The sequence below is a fragment of the Diadema setosum genome, chromosome 19 (assembly GCF_964275005.1).
Source record: "Diadema setosum chromosome 19, eeDiaSeto1, whole genome shotgun sequence".
In the NCBI taxonomy this organism is placed as follows: domain Eukaryota; kingdom Metazoa; phylum Echinodermata; class Echinoidea; order Diadematoida; family Diadematidae; genus Diadema; species Diadema setosum.
The window spans coordinates 5763305-5784122 of NC_092703.1; the positions used below are offsets into that span (position 1 = coordinate 5763305).

A 20818-nucleotide genomic window follows, 5' to 3' on the forward strand; every position below is an offset into this window, starting at 1 on the left:
GACCTATAAGACCATAGGTTACAACCCTACCAATGGATATAGGAAGACAGTAACTGGTGTCATTAATAAGATCCACAAGGAAGGTGGTTTCAGCGATAGACAAAAACAGTTCTTGACTCCACCTACAGAACCTACAGTACCAGGATTTTATGGCCTGCCAAAGGTACATAAATCTGATCCCATTCCAGTGAGACCTATTGTAAGCTGCATTGGCTCTGTGACTTACAGCCTTGCCAAACACCTTGCCAACCTTCTAAGTCCCTTAGTAGGAAAGTCTCCTCACCACGTGAAAAACAGCCAAGACTTCGTTGAGAAGATTTCACACATCAAACTAGCGGATAATGAAACATTAGTATCATATGATGTAAGTGCCTTATTTACATCGATTCCCTCATCTGAAGCAGTTAATGCGGTTAGGACATGTCTTAGTCGGGATGACAGCTGGAAGGATCGTACTTCACTTTCCATAGATCAGATTGTTGAAGCGCTAGGGGTTTGTTTGAGTACAACCTATTTTTCTTTCAACGGCAAGCACTACATACAACAACATGGATGTGCTATGGGTTCACCAGTTTCTCCCATAGTGGCCAACATCTACATGCAAGAGTTTGAGGCCACAGCACTGAGTACCTACTCTGGACACAAACCATGTATCTGGCTCCGCTACGTGGATGACACTTTTGTCATCCTCCATGACGAAGAGAGTGCGTCTTTCTTTGGTCATATCAACTCTTTGGACACGCACATTTCCTTTACACAAGAAACATGCAAGGATGGACAGCTGGCATTCCTAGATGTTGAGGTCCACGTCGATTCAAATGGTACCATCTCCACTTCAGTGTACAGGAAACCGACCCATACGGACCAGTATCTTAATTTCCAGTCACATCACCCCTTGGTTCACAAACTTGCAGTCATCAGGACCCTCTTCCACAGAGCAGACACCATAGTTCACAGTCCACCTGAGGTTGAAAAAGAAAAGACCAACATCAAAAACGCCCTGGCTAGATGTGGATACCCAGACTGGGCATTCTCTAAAGCAGACACCCCGAAACGACAAAGCAAGAACACACAGAGAACCCACGGAACACAGGGACGGAAAGTCACCATCACTATCCCGTACGTGCATGATTTGTCGGACAAGATCAAAAGGCTGTTTCAGAAACAGGGCATCACTACTGCCTTCAAGCCCCACAACACATTAAGGCAGAGATTAGTTCACGTCAAGGACCGAGCCGCCAAAGAAAAACAGAGAAACGTAGTCTATGGCATCCGATGTTCCCAGGAGGATTGCCATGATTTCTACATAGGGGAAACACAACAATCACCAAAAGCTCGCATGAACCAAAACAGAAGACCCAGCAACTCAGAAAGCATCCCGGATTCAGCAGTATACACACACATCAATGCCAGCAAACATTCGTTTAACACCAATCAAGTGATTATTCTGGATAGAGAATCCAAGTGGTTCGAGAGGGGCGTCAAGGAAGCCATCTGGGAACGTGTGGAGAGACCTACACTTAACAAGAGAGGAGGTCTCCGCTTCAATTTATCGCACGCGTGGGACCGGGCCGTTCGCAAAATCCCAAGCCGTCTTTCGCGCGCTGGACAAGGTCCAGTGCGCTCTGCACAATCTCGCACTATTTAAGGGCCATTCCATCATCGGGAGCTTCATTCGCCCGAAGAAGCCAATTGATAATTGGCGAAACGTCGCAACAGTGAGTTTATTTCCAGTTTCTTGATTCAACTAATCTTTGATCTTGTTGATGAAAGCATGTACACTTTCGTCAATTTTTTCTTGAATTCTTGTGACATCCGAGCAAGTGCCTGTATAGCTGTCAATTTACTGTGTCGCCAGCTTTAGCAAGCTCACCCATTCATCTGGATAGAATTAAATAGCATTAGAAGATATCCAATTAGAACCAGAACAGCGTATACAAGTCCACCATTAATTGTTATTCAGGTCCATTGTCTCCATGAGAGTGGTATAGACATCGACTGGAAGCCTGCAGAAGGACAAAGGAGAAATATGAATATTGTTTGTAAGGTCATGAGTAAAATGTACCGCAGGAGAAAAGGATATTTTTTTTTGTTGTTGCTATCTGGCAAAATACCTCTCTCATATAAAAACAAAACCCCCAAAAACCATTATAACAACCATTTTCATGGAACTTTTACCGAACTCCACGAAAGGACACCATGTCTTACCTATAGATGACGTTATGATCATCTAACGATATACATCACTCGATGCAATTGAAGTAATGTACAGCGATATATATAGCTGGCTCCTGGATGCACCCAGTCGAAACTACCACACGACGGTAGCGCATGCACGAGAGCGTAAAGATATTACTTTATATTGACATCCCCTCCGAGATATATTCCCCGCTCATAATTGAATGAAGAGTTTTCCCGCTAAACGGGTCAAACGCCATTTTTTACAGCATTTCAAAATCCATCTTCAGATAGAGCAAATAATTCCAATTCGAGCTCGCCTGTTACAAAATAAGGAATATTCGTGACGTTATGATTTAAATATAAACCATTTGCTTGTTTATTAGAAGCTTAAATCTCACATACTTAAATGAAAACGATTGGAGTTGAATCGCTTTGAGATCAGACCTTTAAAATATTTTCTCGAGGAAAAAAATAATATTCCAAACGAATCCACACATGCGGGCCTATGTCACTTTGAATTATGACGTAAGGCATTTGTATAACATTCACCGGAGCTCACAATGTCAAAATGCCAAGTACATGTACTCTAATGTGTCTGATTTCATCCCTCCTGCATAGGACCTACCATATTATTTTGATATTTTTTACTTCCAATTACAGCAAGAAAATATCCACTCTCCTATATACCTCGTTATAAAGGGGTTTTAGCAAACCCAACCAACTGGTGTAATTCCTCGGGCAGATTTTCTACATGATGGTTCTGGCAATATTTTTTGCGGTGAGTCGTGTAAACCTGGCGCGTTGCTTGGAACCAGTATCAGATCTTCTTTTTTTTTTTCCTTAAAGCGCAGGGAGAGAGTGAATAACCCGTTTCAGTGCTTACAAGAATCAACATATTAAAGAAGATTTTGTAATAATGCTCTTCTTTTCTCAGTAAGAACATTATATAGAAATACACTTTAATACAAATAATGACGCGAATGTGTTACAAATTCAAATGGGATGAACAATACAGTCACTGACAGTGTTCTAATGGAGTTAACTTACCAAATGCTTTGATCACTCACAGTCGTACTGCACTTCCAGGTACTTGTAAGTACCTACGCACGGGTCGCCAAACACGCCGTTTGTGGCAGCCACTGAGCAGGAGTTTCGCCCTTCGCAGCTGCTCTTCACGCGAGACAATGATGAGGCTGCTCTGCAGTTTTCCGTTCGGATGCTTGAGTGAGGACAGACGCTTGCTCCTGTAGTCCTGCCGTAGAGGGCGTCTCCGATGATGATCGTCTGTCCAGAGGGGCAGGAAAGGCTGAGAGTGGAATGCTCGCACACACGCCTCTGCGTCCATGAGGTGCAGACGTACACGACCTCCAAATACTTGAAGGTACCAACGCAGGGGTCACCGAAGACCGAGTTGGATGCAGTAACGTTGCACGATGACTGCCGATCGCAGGAACTCGAGACCCTAGACAGGGAACTCCCGCTGTGGCAGTTGGTGGTTTGTATCGGTCCAGTTGTACACAAGCGGTTGCTACGACGACCGTAACTTGCACTCATGGTGTAAACCTGTTCCCCAGCGGGGCAACTGAGAGATATAGTGCGATGCTCGCACACCATTTCATCTGAAATGATTATGCAACATGAGAGAGCGTAATGGTCAATGAGCGTAATGGTCACTCGGTCTCGATCAACTATTTAGAGCACAAGCACTCTCTTTAATTGGTCACTCACTTGACGGGTATGGATGCCAGCCATTCATCTCACTCATTCATCTGCAGAGTCGTTTAGGGACCCAAAGTCATAAGTAGTCAAGAGTACACCTGTTCGGTCAATATTCATGGACTCCGTTTTGTCATATATTCATCTAAAAAGTTACCCAAGTTTGTCTGTCTTTCAGGATGAGTAAGAAAAAATATAGGTCTATTGTTATTACAGGGGACAAGGTGAAAAAAAAAAAAACGTCTCCACCAGTCAGTGGAAGGGGCCAAAGCAAATACGAGCACTGTTAATGATTAGTGTTGACTTTCTAATGCTGATGGTGTTTTCATAATACAATCTTAGATAATCATGTCTGTACAATATAATCAAAGAGGTTTTTTTTTTTCTTTTCTTTTCGTCTGTTATCATATATATGGCTTACTTTATTTGTTATGCATTTTACAAATGTTACTACTGTCAATTTTGTGTGTGTGTGTTTATTTGTTAATGTTTGTTTGCATGATAAAGGGATAGGATTAAGAAATAATTCGTCATAGACAATAAATAGTATGTCCATCCGTTGGACAAGGCCTTGTAAGGGTTATTCCATCGGTATGGGGGGCGGGGCTTTTGAAAAGTTTTTGTATCGACACCAATTAAGGTACTTTGATTATCATTTATGGATATTAAATGACTGTCCAAATTCCCAACAAAACGAACAGGTGTTTTAATTGCATAGCAAACCGTGCGAAGAAACTGTAGTCGGAACGGGTAAAAGTATATTTTCGCAACTGCAGGCCCTACCCACATTTTGTCTTTTGAACATTACAATTTGACCCAGCCCAAAATGAAATTACTCAGACATAATATTGCGGGTTAATGAAACAATTGTCATTTTTTCCATGTAATTTTTTTTTTGTCACTGTGTTGGAGTTTCAGTCTATCATTCATACTTCTGTATACTATTGGACATTAAAGAACAACGACAACAACTAAAGAGGTATGAGCTTTAGTCTCCCCCTGTGGGAAGAAATCGTGAGAGAAAGTTGTGTTGTGTTTTAAAGAAAGAAGAGAGAGGCAAAAATGGGGCCCTATACAACAAATAATTTGCCCCAGACAATACTGACATAAATTAGATATAATAAATCTTAAAAGAGTATCAAACAAGAATATGCCACAATGAAGTTTTTGATCCACGAGGGAGCTCATAACGTCTCCACGAGGGAGCTAATATTGTAAGTTTCCGCAAGCGAGCTTATAAAGTCTCCACGAGGGAGCTCATAAGGGAACTCTCCGCAGTGGAGCTCATACAAAATAACTCCACAAAGGAGCTTAAGCAAATATTTATTATTAGAGTGATATTATTAGGTACCAAACTTGCCAAAAGAGAGAAAGAGAGATATAAAAAGTGAGAGTTTTTTTTTTTTTCCTGGTACATGTATACTAGTATCTTTTCAGGAAATTCCTCTTGGAAGAAGAAAATTTGAAATACACCATAGCTCACCACACGCCACACATTGTTATAGTTGATGAATTTTCCAACTCCATAATATTCTACCAAATGATCACATGTCTCATACATTTGGGTCAACACATTTATAGACAGACAACGGTCACATCCAGAAAAGAAAAGCATAATCTGAAAAAAGACATCGACATTTTCCTTATAGTGTGGTTAAAAGAGCATAGGGGCCTACATCACACATTAGCCAATCATACATTTGATTTTAAGAAAGGAGCACTCAGGAATGATGGAAATCTGTTTGTTTTTTTAAAGACTGTAAACGTACTGTAGGGTCTACATAAAAATAAGGAGCTTTAGATTTTAGACGCGCGGACGTTCAAAGGGAAAAAACATGATCTGAGCGTGCGCAGAAGCGTGCGTCAACTTGACCCGCGCCACTGCGCACGTTCAGATCATGTTTGTTTGTTTTTTTCCCATTGAACGTCCGCGCGTCTAATATCTAAAGCTCCCTAGCCGGTCCGGGCTACTAAAATCTTCGAATGTCATCATTTGGAAGGCCAAAACAGAAATGAAGATGGCTTGTATTGTCTCTTTTGGCAATAAAAGAAACTTTCACTAACATTGCAGTTCTCCGTCGGCACACACAGCGACGGTGACTGCCACAAAGCAGAGCAGAGAAATCCCTGTCAAACCGGACATGTTGAGATGCTGCTTTCACTCTGGAACAAGAGAGAACATTTTGAAAATATGTGAACACTATGCTTAGGTGTTATAAGGCACTGTGCTACAGTTGGCTTCTGCACATTGTAATACGAAGCTATAGAATTTACTGCTCCAAAAATTTAACCTCCGTGAGTGATCTTTATTATTCAAAGTTCAAATTTATTTCATATTTCCATTTCTCAATGATGACATTACAAAATTATTGACAACAAAACAAGAATACAAAATATATACAATCATGTCTTTTGATCGTAGAAGAAAAGAAAGAGAAAATATACTTGACACAAATGTACAAGGTCATATTGTGTGAAAATGTCACTAGTAAGTATAAGAAATATGATGGGGCCTACATAAAAGCTTTAAAGCTTGTAAAACTGTAGGTTCCCGAGTTCATAGGCATATAATTTTACACGGAGAACGGATATGTTTGTCTTGACCAACTAAAATTACACAAGTACAAAAAATCGATGAGTAATAAACTAATGAACCACATAGATATCGCACAAACGAGACTGCATACAAATCTCGCAGTGTTTGAATAACAAAAATGCTATATTATTAAAAGATGTATCGGTACCATGAAATAACTTGAATGACTTGGTGCTGCGGACAAGGACAAAAGACTGGGAGCATAAAAGGGTTGCTAAAAACTTGGTAGTGTGTATCCACTAAGTAATAACTGTTTTAATTTGCGTTTGAAGGTGAATAAAGATAAGGAAGAAGTGATATCTAGAGGGAGATCATTCCAATATCTGGGTCCAGTAAATATAATTGTTTTCTTTGCAAAAATAGTGCGAGTACGGGGAAGGTGATAGGCGTCACTCTGGCGAGTGGGATTATTCTCCGTTAGACAGTATTATAGAATAACCCCCTTGCTAAACGGTTTATAACTGTTCATAGAACATTGTAGAACACCGTAGATATACTGACAGCATATTCTTTAAAATGCATATTCAAACATGATAATATCATACTTGGCATCTGCAAATTTCGTCAACTTTTATATAGAATCACCTCTATGTCCAACGATTTCTTAACATCTTACAATTGATAATGTCCAGAATTCAGGAAAACTGAACTATTATTATTGAGTGAATATCACTGTGAATCAGCCTGTTCCAGGCATTGTGAGGGCTTCATCACCGTTTAGATATAACCATCTTAGGAGTTTTATCCCAAAGAAAATACCTTATGTTTTCTTTTTTTCACAAAATCTTAATTACTAAGGGCTTCTTAATCATTATGCTTTCGATTCCAGAATTAATTCAGCTGTATACCTTGTACTTATATATTTTGCTTGATGATACCGTCGGCCTCATGCCAAAAGGGCACTAATAGTGTACAAAGTCTATGGTGTTAAGGCCCTTTTGGCATGATTACGTTAAGCGGTTGAGTACCATGTTATATTATTGATATATCATATAGATACAATATCAGTTTACGATGATATTCTTTCGATATTTGCCATACAGTATTCACGTGACGTACACAAACACACACACACACACACACACACACACACAGACAAAAACATATACATTTATGTCACAAATTCTACGATCGTTGTGAACTTTGTGCATCTGCTTTTTTGTTTGCTCAGAATCATGATAGGCCTACGCGTGATCTTTCTGCCTGACAACCAGGACATAATCATGAAGTGTTATTTTACGCTCATGTGCAAACATGATATCCAAGCAGTTAATGCGATGCCTGGCGTAAAATCTGTGCTTTAAAAGCATTGTTTCGTTAATGTTTGTCATACAATACATTAGAAACTAATTCCATTCCAAGTTGCATTTAATGCAAAGAGTAAAATTGGACGAAGAGAATGGATGTGATTTTATAAGGAAGTTATGGAATAGGACATTATGTCCCATGTTTCGAGTCTTATAATACTCAAGTTTGCAAAGGAGATGATGTAACCACTCATAATCAAGTCTCGCATTGAACTGTCGTGTAGACTGTAAATGTCCTCACTATTACACATGTTCATCATTGACACGAAAAGAATGAAGAATAATGTCTTTCCCATCAAATATAACATGACTGAGCCTTACAAACCTAAATAGCAACAATGACTTTCAAGGGAGAGAGAGAGAGAGAGAGTGCAGATACAAAATGATTTCATTTTGTTTTAAACAGACCAATTTAGTGATTTGGTGACAGGACATATTTTACTCCTGCGACAAATGCTCCGGTCTTCTTAAGGACTTAACTACTTAGGTTAAGGTTGTAATAAGATTTCAGGTTTAGGTTAATGAGGGCGTTAGGAATAGGGTCATAGAATCCAGTGATTTGCATTTATTCAGAGAAGACATGTGAGACCTTAAAATTCCTTGAATATCTTAAGTTTGAGTCTAATGAAACTTTAAATCATTTCTTTATTTAATTCTTTCGGTAAATGTCAATTTTAAATGACTTGATGTGAATTGTAACAGATTAAAATGCACATGAAGTGCACAGAAAGCAGGGATTGCTTGCCACTCCTGATTTGAATCATGATCAAAAGACAAAATAATGAGAAAATAGATCTCGTCATTAGAAGAATGATGTATCATCATAATAGCGTACAAAATTAATGAATGAGGACAACCGGGGCAATATTATGTGGATGAGCACGGTAAAAAGAAAAAGAAAACAAAAAAGACGTATAAGGGGAGTGAAACGTCAGTGCTCGTGGTTGAGCTCCCTCCCGTTTTAAACCAAACTCTTCAGCGACAGAGAAAGAAAGAAGGAAGAGAAAGAGATTGGACGCAGTGCAGATCTGTGTGGCTAGTTCTATAGGGTAAAATAGTCGAATATATTATACAGAATGTGACCGCACGGCTCAAAACCCACAAAAAGTCGCACATTAGGAATCCCTGTAATGGACCAAAATAGTCATACGAGTTGACCAACTCCAGTTTATAAAGTTTGTCTAACCTGGGAGAGTAATCTCTCCTCTACATCTACTGTCAAATTAAAACAAACCCGAAACTGAGATATTGGCAGTATTTCTGGACTAAATATATATATATATATATATATATATATATATATATATATATATATATATATATATATATAGGCGCTGCTTTTTCTTTGATTTTCACTGATACGATTTGTATTCTGCACAGCACGCCTGAGTGACCCTAGTGTTTAATTCATTTTTTTTTTCGTAGTCTATGAACCTGCATCTTCTAAATCTCTCTTCCCTCAATCACCTTTGAATAGGCAAGGATGGTCCAATTGTTACAAGTTATGTATCTTTTCAATGCTTAGAGCTTACTCTTTCCAAATACATATATATATATATATATAGAGAGAGAGAGAGAGAGAGAAGAGTAAAACTGATTTTTGCCTACTTTCTATGCGGTTTGAACCAGGTGGTCACATATTGAAGTTTGTAATGATTGACGAACAGCTTCTTGAACTTACCAACCTACTTCAAGGTATTACAGCAAAGTATGGTGAGGGCTGGATCAACAGTAGTCTGACAGTCGGGACCGTTCCAAAGCACTATTGAGGAGTACTAGGAGTGGGTAGATGTGTATAGAGAACAGTCTGATTTTATTAGCATGATGATCTATGATCTCTCAAACCCTTGTATGACGGAATACTTTTTTTTTTTCAATTTCGATACTTTTTAAGGGCATCAATTTTCCATCATTTTTACCACCGATCTTCACCTCAACTTCAAGTAGCCCCTGTCGCTTCTATGCAGGCAGTTTGTTATTCTGGGAATAATATGCATTATAAAGAAACATGATCAGCTGGCGCGTCGAAGCACTTTCATGGAAAGTTTCCATTGCGGGAAAGACATGGTATTGATGTACATGAGGGAGAGCCGAGTAAAAAGAGTAAAAGGAAGAGAGACATTGACCTTGAGAATAATGCTGGTGCATGTTGCCCTGTAACGTCGACTCCTCTCCTAAAGAAAAACAAATAGCCCCCCCCCCAAGAAAAAACACAAAACAAAACAAAACAAAACAAAACAAAGCAAAACAAAAAACACCCGACTAATACTAACTGTATGGATACGGCGGCATTGTCTATAGCATGCTGTATTTCATGCTTGATGAATGATGATGAAGGTCAATCAAATTGATCACGATTTTGATAACATTAACAAAAGCAAAGAAACCATGTATGATTAAGTTTGGCACACATTTTTCCAAACGCCTTCTCGACAATATTCATGAGCTTTAGATCTGCGAGGTGAACGCTAAGACTCAGATTCAGATTCAGATTCAGATTCAGATTCAGATTCGGATTCAGATTCAGATTCAGATTTAGATTTAGATTTAGATTTAGATTCAGATTCAGATTCGGATTCGGATTCAGATTTAGATTTAGATTCAGATTCAGATTCAGATTCAGATTCAGATTCAGATTCAGATTCAGACTCAGATTTATTCAACACTTTCAGTAAAAAGAAAAACCCAGGAGAATACAGAAAATTGACAACACCATAATAACAAGAAAAGAATAATCACAATAAGCATCAGTACAAAAATACAATACATTTGAAAGTGTTCGGAGACAGACAGAAAAGGCTATGCCTTATATTAAAGTCCTGTCCCCATACTATTTCATTCATAAAATATTAAAATATTGAATGAATACATTTCTTTATGAGTTAATACACACATACATACGCGCACACACACACACAAACACACGCACTGACATATTTTACAAAAAAAAAGTTTATCACACCATTAACATACTGATTTAAAACATGCAATCTTAATTTTCTTTTAAACACATTCAGCGATGAACTCTGCCTTATTTCGACCGGAATAGCATTCCAAATTTTGGGTCCATTAAAAAATATAGAATTATATGATGGCATAGTTCTGGCATAAGGCAATATAAATCTATCTTTGATTCTCATATCATATCTTCTATTATCACTCATTTGAAAATAGTTAATCAAACATTTTGGAAGCATCTTCGACGACGCTGCTTTCCGGGTTAAACAATGAAAACAGCTGCAGAAGCAGAACAGAAACAGAAGACCATTTTTAGCCTAAAGCTTTAGACCTAAAGCTCGCTATTACCAAAGCCAACGACGCACATCACGCGCACGCACACATGCACCAAAAAAAAAAAAAAAGACTCAATTTGATCAAATATTAAAGGTAGGGGATACCTTTTACAGACCTCCCAAAATGCAGCAAAACATTAAATATGAACCTCGGGGGACTTGTTTAGGCCACTGCTGAGAAATTTGGAAGTCAACAGTTATCTACAATTTGAATAATGCACAAAACTCAACTACTCAGTAGTTCTGTGTGTCAGCCACACTTAAGCCTTTTTGTTGCAGTCTTCTGTATTTTCTTTTTATCTATAAACACAAATCTAAAAGTATAAGAGCTGATGTAATAACATATAGAGCGTGTGACAAGAATGTATATAGAAATGTTTGTAAGTTTTGATGAACTTTCTTCACAAAATATACATGATGGACACACATGCAGTGCATGGGTCTGCAAAGGTAGCCTATAGTAATGTACTGGAATTTAGGGTGAGCCCCGAAAAAAATTCAATTCAAAATCTAACGGTCAATAAAAATGTACTAAATGTTACCTTCCACTTTCAATACTTTATGGGAGTTTCTAAAATGATACTCTCTTCAACATACCACTGTATTTATACAACTCTTCATTTAAGGCATGCAAATGGGATTCCCTACCTTAAACGAAAGTGAAGAACTTTCTGACTATAAAAGAAATGAGTAGAAATCTGACTATTCTGTGAGTGTCTCAGGGCATCCGTTTTGATTTTTCTTAATATGTTACTTGGAACTTCTATCCAAAGACTGAACATTTGAAGATTTTTAACTCGCATGAAAAATATTAGCTGCCTTCCTCTCAATCTTTCTCACCGATAATATTTGACAGCCGAATGTTCTTGATCCCATCCAGATCTACACGCATCATGTTAAACTGTTTCTTTACAGAAAAGAGTCATACAGGAAGCTGCACAGTAAATAACGTCGACTAGAGTCAAGCACTATCACAATGAAGTGAATGCGATTTCTTTGTGGGATTTTTGTTGATTCAACCCTCCCCCCCCCCCACACACACAATTAGGATATCATACCTTATTACAAAACCCATGCATTAAAGAAAATCTTGAAAATACAAAATGATAAAATATGGAGGAACGAATCTACTGCGCAATTAAAACAGTTTCTCACGTTTATTTTAATCATATTTTTCAAATGGCATTTATGAAAAGTATGACATTATCGGGCATTGTGAGAGGTTTATATGGAATACTGAGAAAAAAGAATGTATTTACTGAGGTGCCTTAACATAACACGTTGACACATTATTTAATGATTCATATTTTGCCCGAGGGTAATATTGGGGCAATAAAACTGGAAGGGTTCGTTGGAGGATCAGCCTTAACACGACAGTGTTTCACCTAGTTAACGACGGGGTAATTGGCTATACAAGTCTGCATTATTTTTGTTGTTATATTATTGATATAATTACTATTATCATTACATTATTACATTTTTATCATCATCATTGAGAATAATCACATTAGGTCAAAAGTAAAGACAATATGGCACAGGTCGCTTTCATGCATACATACACACATAACACACGCACATGTGTTATGCATACATTCACACATAACACATGCACATGTGTATTTATATATATATAAACACTCAGCCCCCCCCCCCAAAAAAAAAATAATAATAAATAAATAAAATAAACACTTTTTCGAGTTCAGAATTTTCATAGAAGATTTGGATGAAAGTAAATGTATCATAATATACCATATTAAAGGTAATTTAATCGGGTATCAATATATAGTGAGTCAATACAAAGGGAAACTTTACCCAATAGCGGACACATTTGTTTTTGTCCTGCAAGGCACAAAAGTACAAATTGCAAAAAATGACATTGTCTTTCGTCTGCAAATGCGCTTTAAGATAACAAAGATGATAAAAGACCACTTTAACACAATAAGGACCATGAATGAAATAGAAAAAAGTTTATGTTCTATTTACCTCTCCCGTCAAAATTGAATGAAGTAAATAACCGAGCGAATTTGAATGAACGTAGATACCAGCCAATTTGAAAGCCTTTTTTTTTACGAATTTGAAAGCAACATGTGCAAATTTCATTTACCGAAATGCTAGATATTGAAGGCCCATGTTGCAATTTTGAAAGACAAAACGTCCGATAACCAGGGGGTGTTGCTAAATTGAATGAACCTTCTGTCAAATGGACTGATAAAAGTGCGAAATTGGCCGGGAAACCTGATTTAGCCAAAAATTCTATGAGAAATGTAAACTTGAAAAAGTGTAGACTTTCTTTTTTGTTGAGTGCATATTGATTGATGGATTGATTGAAAATAGACATGGTTCGGGTAAACAGGATGTTTGTACCCGTTAATGTACAGGGTAGACCACTTCTATTAGCGACCCTGCATTGCCGCCTCTACTTGATGGCTACTTGAGACAATGAAATTGGCGTGCCAAAGCTTTTGTGGCGCCAATCTAACTTCTGCAACCCTTCAAATATGGGTGGGGTGACCAGAAACAGGGGCGGAAGGAAAGTAACTGATCTGTAAGCTACTCCCTGCCCTGATGGATTGTTAGTTAACACTTTACATACACCAGCCCATCAAGCTTACAGCTTGAGCAGGACAAATAATAAGACAATAACAAACTAATTTGGAAACTTGGATCTTTAAATTCGAGCACTAGAGCTACTAGGTGTTACCAAAAAAAAAAAATCTCACTTTTGATCCTTAATAATTCAAAAACTATATATCCGATGACAGTGACATTGAAATGAGTAATAGCTTAAAAGTGTACAATTTTGTTGGAGGTAATTAGAAGTGAAAACATAAATCAGTTTCATTAAAATCAGGATATCACCCTCAGTACCAGTGGAAATTTTTAATTTTGCACAGGGGGTATTTGATATGTATGGGAGTGTGTGGTTAACACCCAGGCAATGGTCCTAACAATGGCCAGGGTTTGAATGTTCTATTACATATTCATGATAAATTCCACTATCACAGCTATCATCCTAAAATGTAGTGTATGCAAGCACATGAGAACGTATGCTTTTTTTTCATGTGCATGCGTTATACCATTTACCATGCATTCAGAGCAGCAGTGCCCTGGGAAATCCATCATGAATTATTAATGAGGCATTCGTGTGCCTTGGAGCAAGACTCCAGAAGCCCAGTTAGCAGAGCTCTGAAAAGGTGGTATTCGTGTCTATTGTTCAGGGTTATTATAATCACACACATCATTGGCATTTGTGCAAAGTTCAATTTTGTACAGAGGGTTCAAATTTGACCAAAGTCTGGATCTTAAAGGGATTGTATAGTATTGGTGGAGATGAGAATTGGGCTTTTAATATTTTTGTGAGATATGAAGAAACCACTTATGAAATAGTACAGAGCATACAATTTTAAGAGGAATTCAAAGTTAATTACATGAAAATCAGTTTGGGAATTGCTGAGACATCCAAAATCAAAGTAAAACAAAGCGATCCTAATAAAAGGTGGGTCCCGCTTTTTATCAGGAATGCTCTTTTTTTTTTTTGCTATCTCAGCATTTTTAAAACTTATTTTCATCAAATAAACAGTGAATCCCTCTTGGAATTACATGCTCTTTCATATTTCATTAGAGGTTTCTCATTATCTCACCAAAAAAATATTAGAAATCTGAAGTTAGGTCTCAACCAAAACTATACGCTCCCTTTACTTTTTTTTTAAATCATGGATTTACGAAACTCATTCGTACTCTCGTATTGAAATCACCTCCAGCTAAATTGTATACTATATTCAGCTATACAGTGTTATCTGATGTATAGTTTTTGAACTATTCAGGATCAAAAGTGGGAAATGTTTTTATAAAACCTGCGGCGGTATTATAATAGTACAGCTGATAGGACACGTTTATTCATCGGTTTGCCTTCCCGTAGCTTGTTTCCTCATACACTCATCTTTCCTCTGACTCGACAGAACACTGTTAAGAAGTTATGAATTATTTTCATACATCGTTACTCAGTCTATTGCACACTCTTCTCTCAGCTCAGCTTTAAATTCAGTATTCCTGCCTATGTCATCTTCTCGTATGAATATTACTAAAACGACTTTAGAGAAAGACCACATCATGATTAACGCACTCCAGCATCTTAGAGTATCAATATACGAGCAAGGGAGGTAAAAAAATAAGTAAGGAGGGAGATGAAGTTAGTAGGGGTGGCCACCTAGCTATCTTTCGCGGATCTCGGCGAGTTGCGTGCACATCTGGATTGCTCGACCACGAGACGACGAAAAGGTGAGCACTGCCACTTGGAAGGGGGCTCTCGTTGGAGATGCATCCTGGAAAGGAAATCCGCGCACTGCGCTGGAAGAAGGATTCACGTCACACGAGAAGACGGACTCACCCCCGCTCGGAAAGAAGAATTCACGCCGTACTGGAAGAAGGACTCACGTTCGCTCTAGAAGCAGGATTCACGCCGCACTGGTGGAAGAAGGACTCACGTTCGCTCTGGAAGCAGGATTCACGCCGCACTTGAAGAAGGACTCACGTTCGCTCTGGAAGCAGGATTCACGCCGCACTGGAAGAAGGACTCACGGTCGCTCTAGAAGCAGGATTCACGCCGCACTGGAAGAAGGACGCATGTTCGCTCTGGAATTAGGATTCACGCCGCACTGGAAGAAGAACTTGCACGCCTCGAAGATTCAACGTCCGTACGCGCGACATCGACTGTCATATAGCAAATCCAATGATTTAAGATATCGTTGTCCTGACGCGTGGTGCTCCTTTCCCGATGACATTAAACGATTCAAATCTATTCATAAAAGCAGTTTAGGGATATAATGTTAAATCAATATTATGGTTAATGATTACAGTATGTTGTTATTTGATTTTTATTGCTTTTTTTAATTCGTTCTCATAATTCAAGAAAGATTTTCGACTTTTGTGCATATAGAACAATCATATAAGACTCACATTTTCTTTACACACACACACACACACACGTAATATATATATATATATATATATATATATATATATATATATATATATACATAATTCTATATATAAATAGTGGCTACTTGTATAGCGCACAGGTCCACTTTACAGTGCTCATGGCGCTTCAAAAATGAATATATATATATATATATATATATGTATATATATATATATGTGTGTGTGTGTGTGTGTGTGTGTGTGCGTGTACATATAGGCCTATATATATGTATACATAAATATACAAACACACACATATGCACACACACCACACACACACACACACACACACATATATATATATATATAGTTACACAAGCTCTCTACACTTTCAGACTTTTGTACCATGCTGCACCATTCCGCATTTTATTATAACAAAATTAAAATTCACTCATTTGTTTCTTCTCATCTTGATTACTGCAATTCCCTTCTTGCTGGTCTCTCTGCTTTGAGTATTGCACCACTTTAAGAAAATTCAAAATGCAGCTGCTAGGCCTGTGATTCGTAAAAAAAAAGATCTGACAGCATTACTCCAGTTCTTCAATACCTCCACTGGTTCCCCTTACATCATCGTATCACCTTTAAAATCCTTCCTATTGTTTACAAGACATGCAAGATATGTAATAATCTTGCCCCATCTTATCTTACAGACTTGATTTCCTTCCGCACCTCCACTTCAACCCGTTCTCTTCGTTCTTCCTCCACTCTCCAATTATCACATGGTCCCCGCAACTGTACCCGTTTTGGTGATAGGGCTTTTTTTCTGTTATTTCCCCAATCTCTTTGGAATAAACACCCACTCTATATTCGTAATGCTGAAAGTGTTGATAAGTTCAAATCATTGTCATGATTGTTGCAAACTTATCTATTTACTTTATCCTAATTTTATTATTGTTGTTGTTGTTGTTGTTATATCAATTCAATTCAATTCAATTCAATTTATTTTCATATTTCTCAATGAAGGTATGTACATCAAATGAAATAAACTGAAGTGAATCATGAATCATAATATCCGGCTTGGATGCACAGTAAATTAATGTAAACATAATTATGTACATCATATCATATGTACATAATGCTGTTACCTCAACATTTTTTTCCGGATTAATGCGCTTAGAAACATCAAGCGCAGGCTATATAAATAATATTCAATATTACCATAATCATTTTGTTTCCCGGCTCAGAATCTCCTCGATGAGGGGTGACTGGATTATCTTTGATTGTGCAGCGCACTCCCGTTATAACGAACACGGTTGTAATTCCGGTGAAAACGAAGTAAAAATTCAGACCGGGAAATTTTCCACTCTTTGTTCTTTATTGTTTATTTGTTCGGTTTTAACGAAATTTCGAAATAACGAAAGAAAACTGCCTGTACCCAGGACTTCGTTAGAACGGAAGTCCACTGTATAATATTATGTGTGACTCTGAGTCCCTTATTCTCGTCAGACATGTGCTTCCGATAATGGTTTCCTATTTAATTTGTCTTTTGAAAAGCAGGTAGGTGAAATCTTATTTTCATTTAGTGCGTAAAACACACCTACTCGTAATTATTTTGCATCATTAAAGAAAAGCAATGTTGTTTATTGATGCTAACCATGAACCTGTATCCATTCATTCATTGTTGAATATTACTCAATAACTTTGTTTAATTGATTTTCTGTTATATTATTAGGGGAAAAATGCAGAAATAAAATAAAATCAACCAAATAAAAATACAATGGACTTTCTTTATAATGAATTACATGATTCCACACCCATTCCAGTGGCCTTTACAGCATTGTATTATTTGTTTATATTGTATAATGATCATCATTATACGCACATGCCGATGTGAGCGCTTCATTTTTGAAAGATGATATACCCAAATATCCGAGTTTCAGATATTATGGAGAGCGCTTTAAATTTCATAATCAGTGAAAATGAGTGTGTTTCTTCTGGATGAGAAGCAAATAGGGCCTATGGTCAAAGGGTACACTGCAAAAAGTCCGGTGTTAAATAGTGAACACCGAGCTGGTGTCATTTCCAAATATAAAACTGTTTTTTGAAGAATTTCTTAGTAACTGCACTTCTTGTTGACTTTTAATTTAAACAAGACGATCAAGAATTCTACATTAAAATACTAGATTTTTGAAAAAATGTGAAAATAAATTTACATCAAAGTAACACCAGCTGGTGTGGTCTCTTATTGAAGCTGTACGGGTGTTAAACCATTGATATTAACACCAACAAATATCAAATCAACACCATGTGGTGTCATTTTTTAATGAACACCAGTACAGCGTCAAAATAACACCAGGTACAGTGTCAAATTAACACCACGAAGTGTCAGGTGAACACTTTTCAACACCATCACAGTGCATTTTCTACACCTGTGGGTGTGGTCCTCTATTGAAGTTTGATCGGTGTTAGATTTAACACCCAAGGTGTTAAATCTAACACCGATGTTTTTACAGTGTATAATAGTGAGACAATGCCTCCTTAAAAAGTTCGCCTTGTTTTTCACTCAGTGAGAGGGGATTCGAGTTTCCCTTTAATTTGTGACATTCTGTAATACAAGAACTATTTCTGAGGCCATTACTTCTGTCAAGCATTTGCAGATATTATGATGATGGCCTCCTTCGTTCCTCTTTAGAAAGTCAGTTTCATGCAATTCTTATATTTGAATACGCGTAAAGTAGCATATGTCTGTCATCATTTTATACTATCATGGGAAATGACATGCATTTTAATTAATCATTTACACATAGGCCTAGGCCTACCTGTTTTACCTGCCTGTTTAAACGGTCACCGAAAATGTTGCTCCGACGTCGTCGCGCTAATTTTCGCCAAATTCTATCTCAGCCGACTGTATAATTACCCCGACAGTACCATGACATTCCTTATCAGAGGTGGATCCATAAATTCCACAAGGGGTGGGGGGGGGGGTCGCAAACAATATTTCTGGTGCTGCTTCCGGTTTTCATCTCATTTTTTTTTTTCATTTCATGTTTATCTTTTATTTTAATAAGTTTTATTGTTGCACTTGTACATAACAGAAAATAAGTATAACAATAATCAAACATGACATTTTTCACAAGTCATATATATATATATACACTTGGTGATTCTATCCTTCTATGAAGAGTGCTGGATATCCTCAGTCAATAGACACAACACCTCACCTTAGCAAGCCTAACTCCAACCACCACCACAAATGTTTCGGTTCCCCACAACCGGCTGCAAATTGACTACCGGCATGACCAGTAACCGGGCCAAATGTGAAGTGTGCATCTCACACCTCTTGACAAAGGGCAAAAAGCCCGAAAGCTTGAAGTGAAATCACTTGTGAGGATTGAATGCACCGTCTACCGCCTCCTTACTCTCGTTATAATATAGACATATATATATATATATATATATATATATATAATAGATATATATGAATATTTCTTATATGAATATATATATATATATATATATATATATATATAGACGATGAAGACAAACAAGTTGACATAATGCATTAGAATCCAACTTCATTTATTTGTAAACCAAATTTTCGACCCTTGCACGGATCTTCCTCAGGGTAACAGTGATATTTGTATTTGAAGCTCAGCACAGATAAATGATAATAATAACAAAGAAACGCGCCTGGTTGTCAGCTTAGAGTTTGAGCTAGGTTAGCAACCAACACGCACGGTTGTTAGCTTAAAATTTGCGCTATCTTCATGAGTGCAAAATCCTTAAACTCAATTATGACGTAACAATGCATCATAAAATGCATAAGAAGTAAGACATAGACATTTTCAAATCAAACTGATCGTTTACCAGCCGCGCAAAATACATACCAACACGCACGGTTGTTAGCTCATAATTTGCGCTATCTTCATAAGTGCAAAATCCTTAAACTCAATTATGACGTAACAATGTATCATAAAATGCATCATAAAATGCATAAGAAGTAAGACATAGACATTTTCAAATCAAACTGATCGTTTACCAGCCGCGCAAAATACATACCAACACGCACGGTTGTTAGCTCAAAATTTGCGCTATCTTCATGAGTGCAAAATCCTTAAACTCAATTATGACGTAACAATGTATCATAAAATGCATAAGAAGTAAGACATAGACATTTTAAAATCAAACTGATCGTTTACCAGCCGCGCAAAATACATACCAACACGCACGGTTGTTAGCTTAAAATTTGCGCTATCTTCATGAGTGCAAAATCCTTAAACTCAATTATGACGTAACAATGCATCATAAAATGCATAAGAAGTAAGACATAGACATTTTCAAATCAAACTGATCGTTTACCAGCCGCGCAAAATACATACCAACACGCACGGTTGTTAGCTCAAAATTTGCGCTATCTTCATGAGTGCAAAATCCTTAAACTCAATTATGACGTAACAATGTATCATAAAATGCATAAGAAGTAAGACATAGACATTTTAAAATCAAACTGATCGTTTACCATGATGCAGCCGCGCAAAATACATACCAACACGCACGGTTGTTAGCTCAAAATTTGCGTTTTCTTCATGAGTGCAAAATCTTTAAATTCAATTATGACGTAACAATGTATCATAAAATGCATAAGAAGTATAGTAAGACATAGACATTTTCAAATCAAACTGATCGTTTACCAGCCGCGCAAAACATATAGCAACCCGAAGAGAGCATAACGATTAAAATATGCAGATAAAACATTCTAAAGGCATGTTTGAGTAATAGCCGGTAAACTTTATCGAATTGGGCCTAAA

The 20818-nt window shown here is 37.4% G+C and overlaps 2 protein-coding genes across 2 annotated transcripts; one reads left to right on the plus strand and one right to left on the minus strand.

Moving 5' to 3' along the window:
- Window positions 1–559: 559 nt before the first annotated feature.
- LOC140242933 (uncharacterized) lies at window positions 560–1648 on the plus strand. Its single transcript, XM_072322679.1, has one exon. The coding sequence runs from the start codon at window positions 560–562 to the stop codon at window positions 1646–1648; it is 1089 nt and encodes a 362-aa protein (XP_072178780.1).
- A 1592-nt stretch (window positions 1649–3240) lies between these two features.
- Window positions 3241–6040, minus strand: LOC140242935 (L-rhamnose-binding lectin CSL3-like). Its single transcript, XM_072322680.1, has 2 exons — window positions 5962–6040; window positions 3241–3800 (listed from the first exon to the last, which is right to left on the minus strand). The coding sequence occupies exons 1-2, from the start codon at window positions 6038–6040 to the stop codon at window positions 3241–3243; spliced, it is 639 nt and encodes a 212-aa protein (XP_072178781.1).
- Between the last annotated feature and the right edge of the window lie 14778 nt (window positions 6041–20818).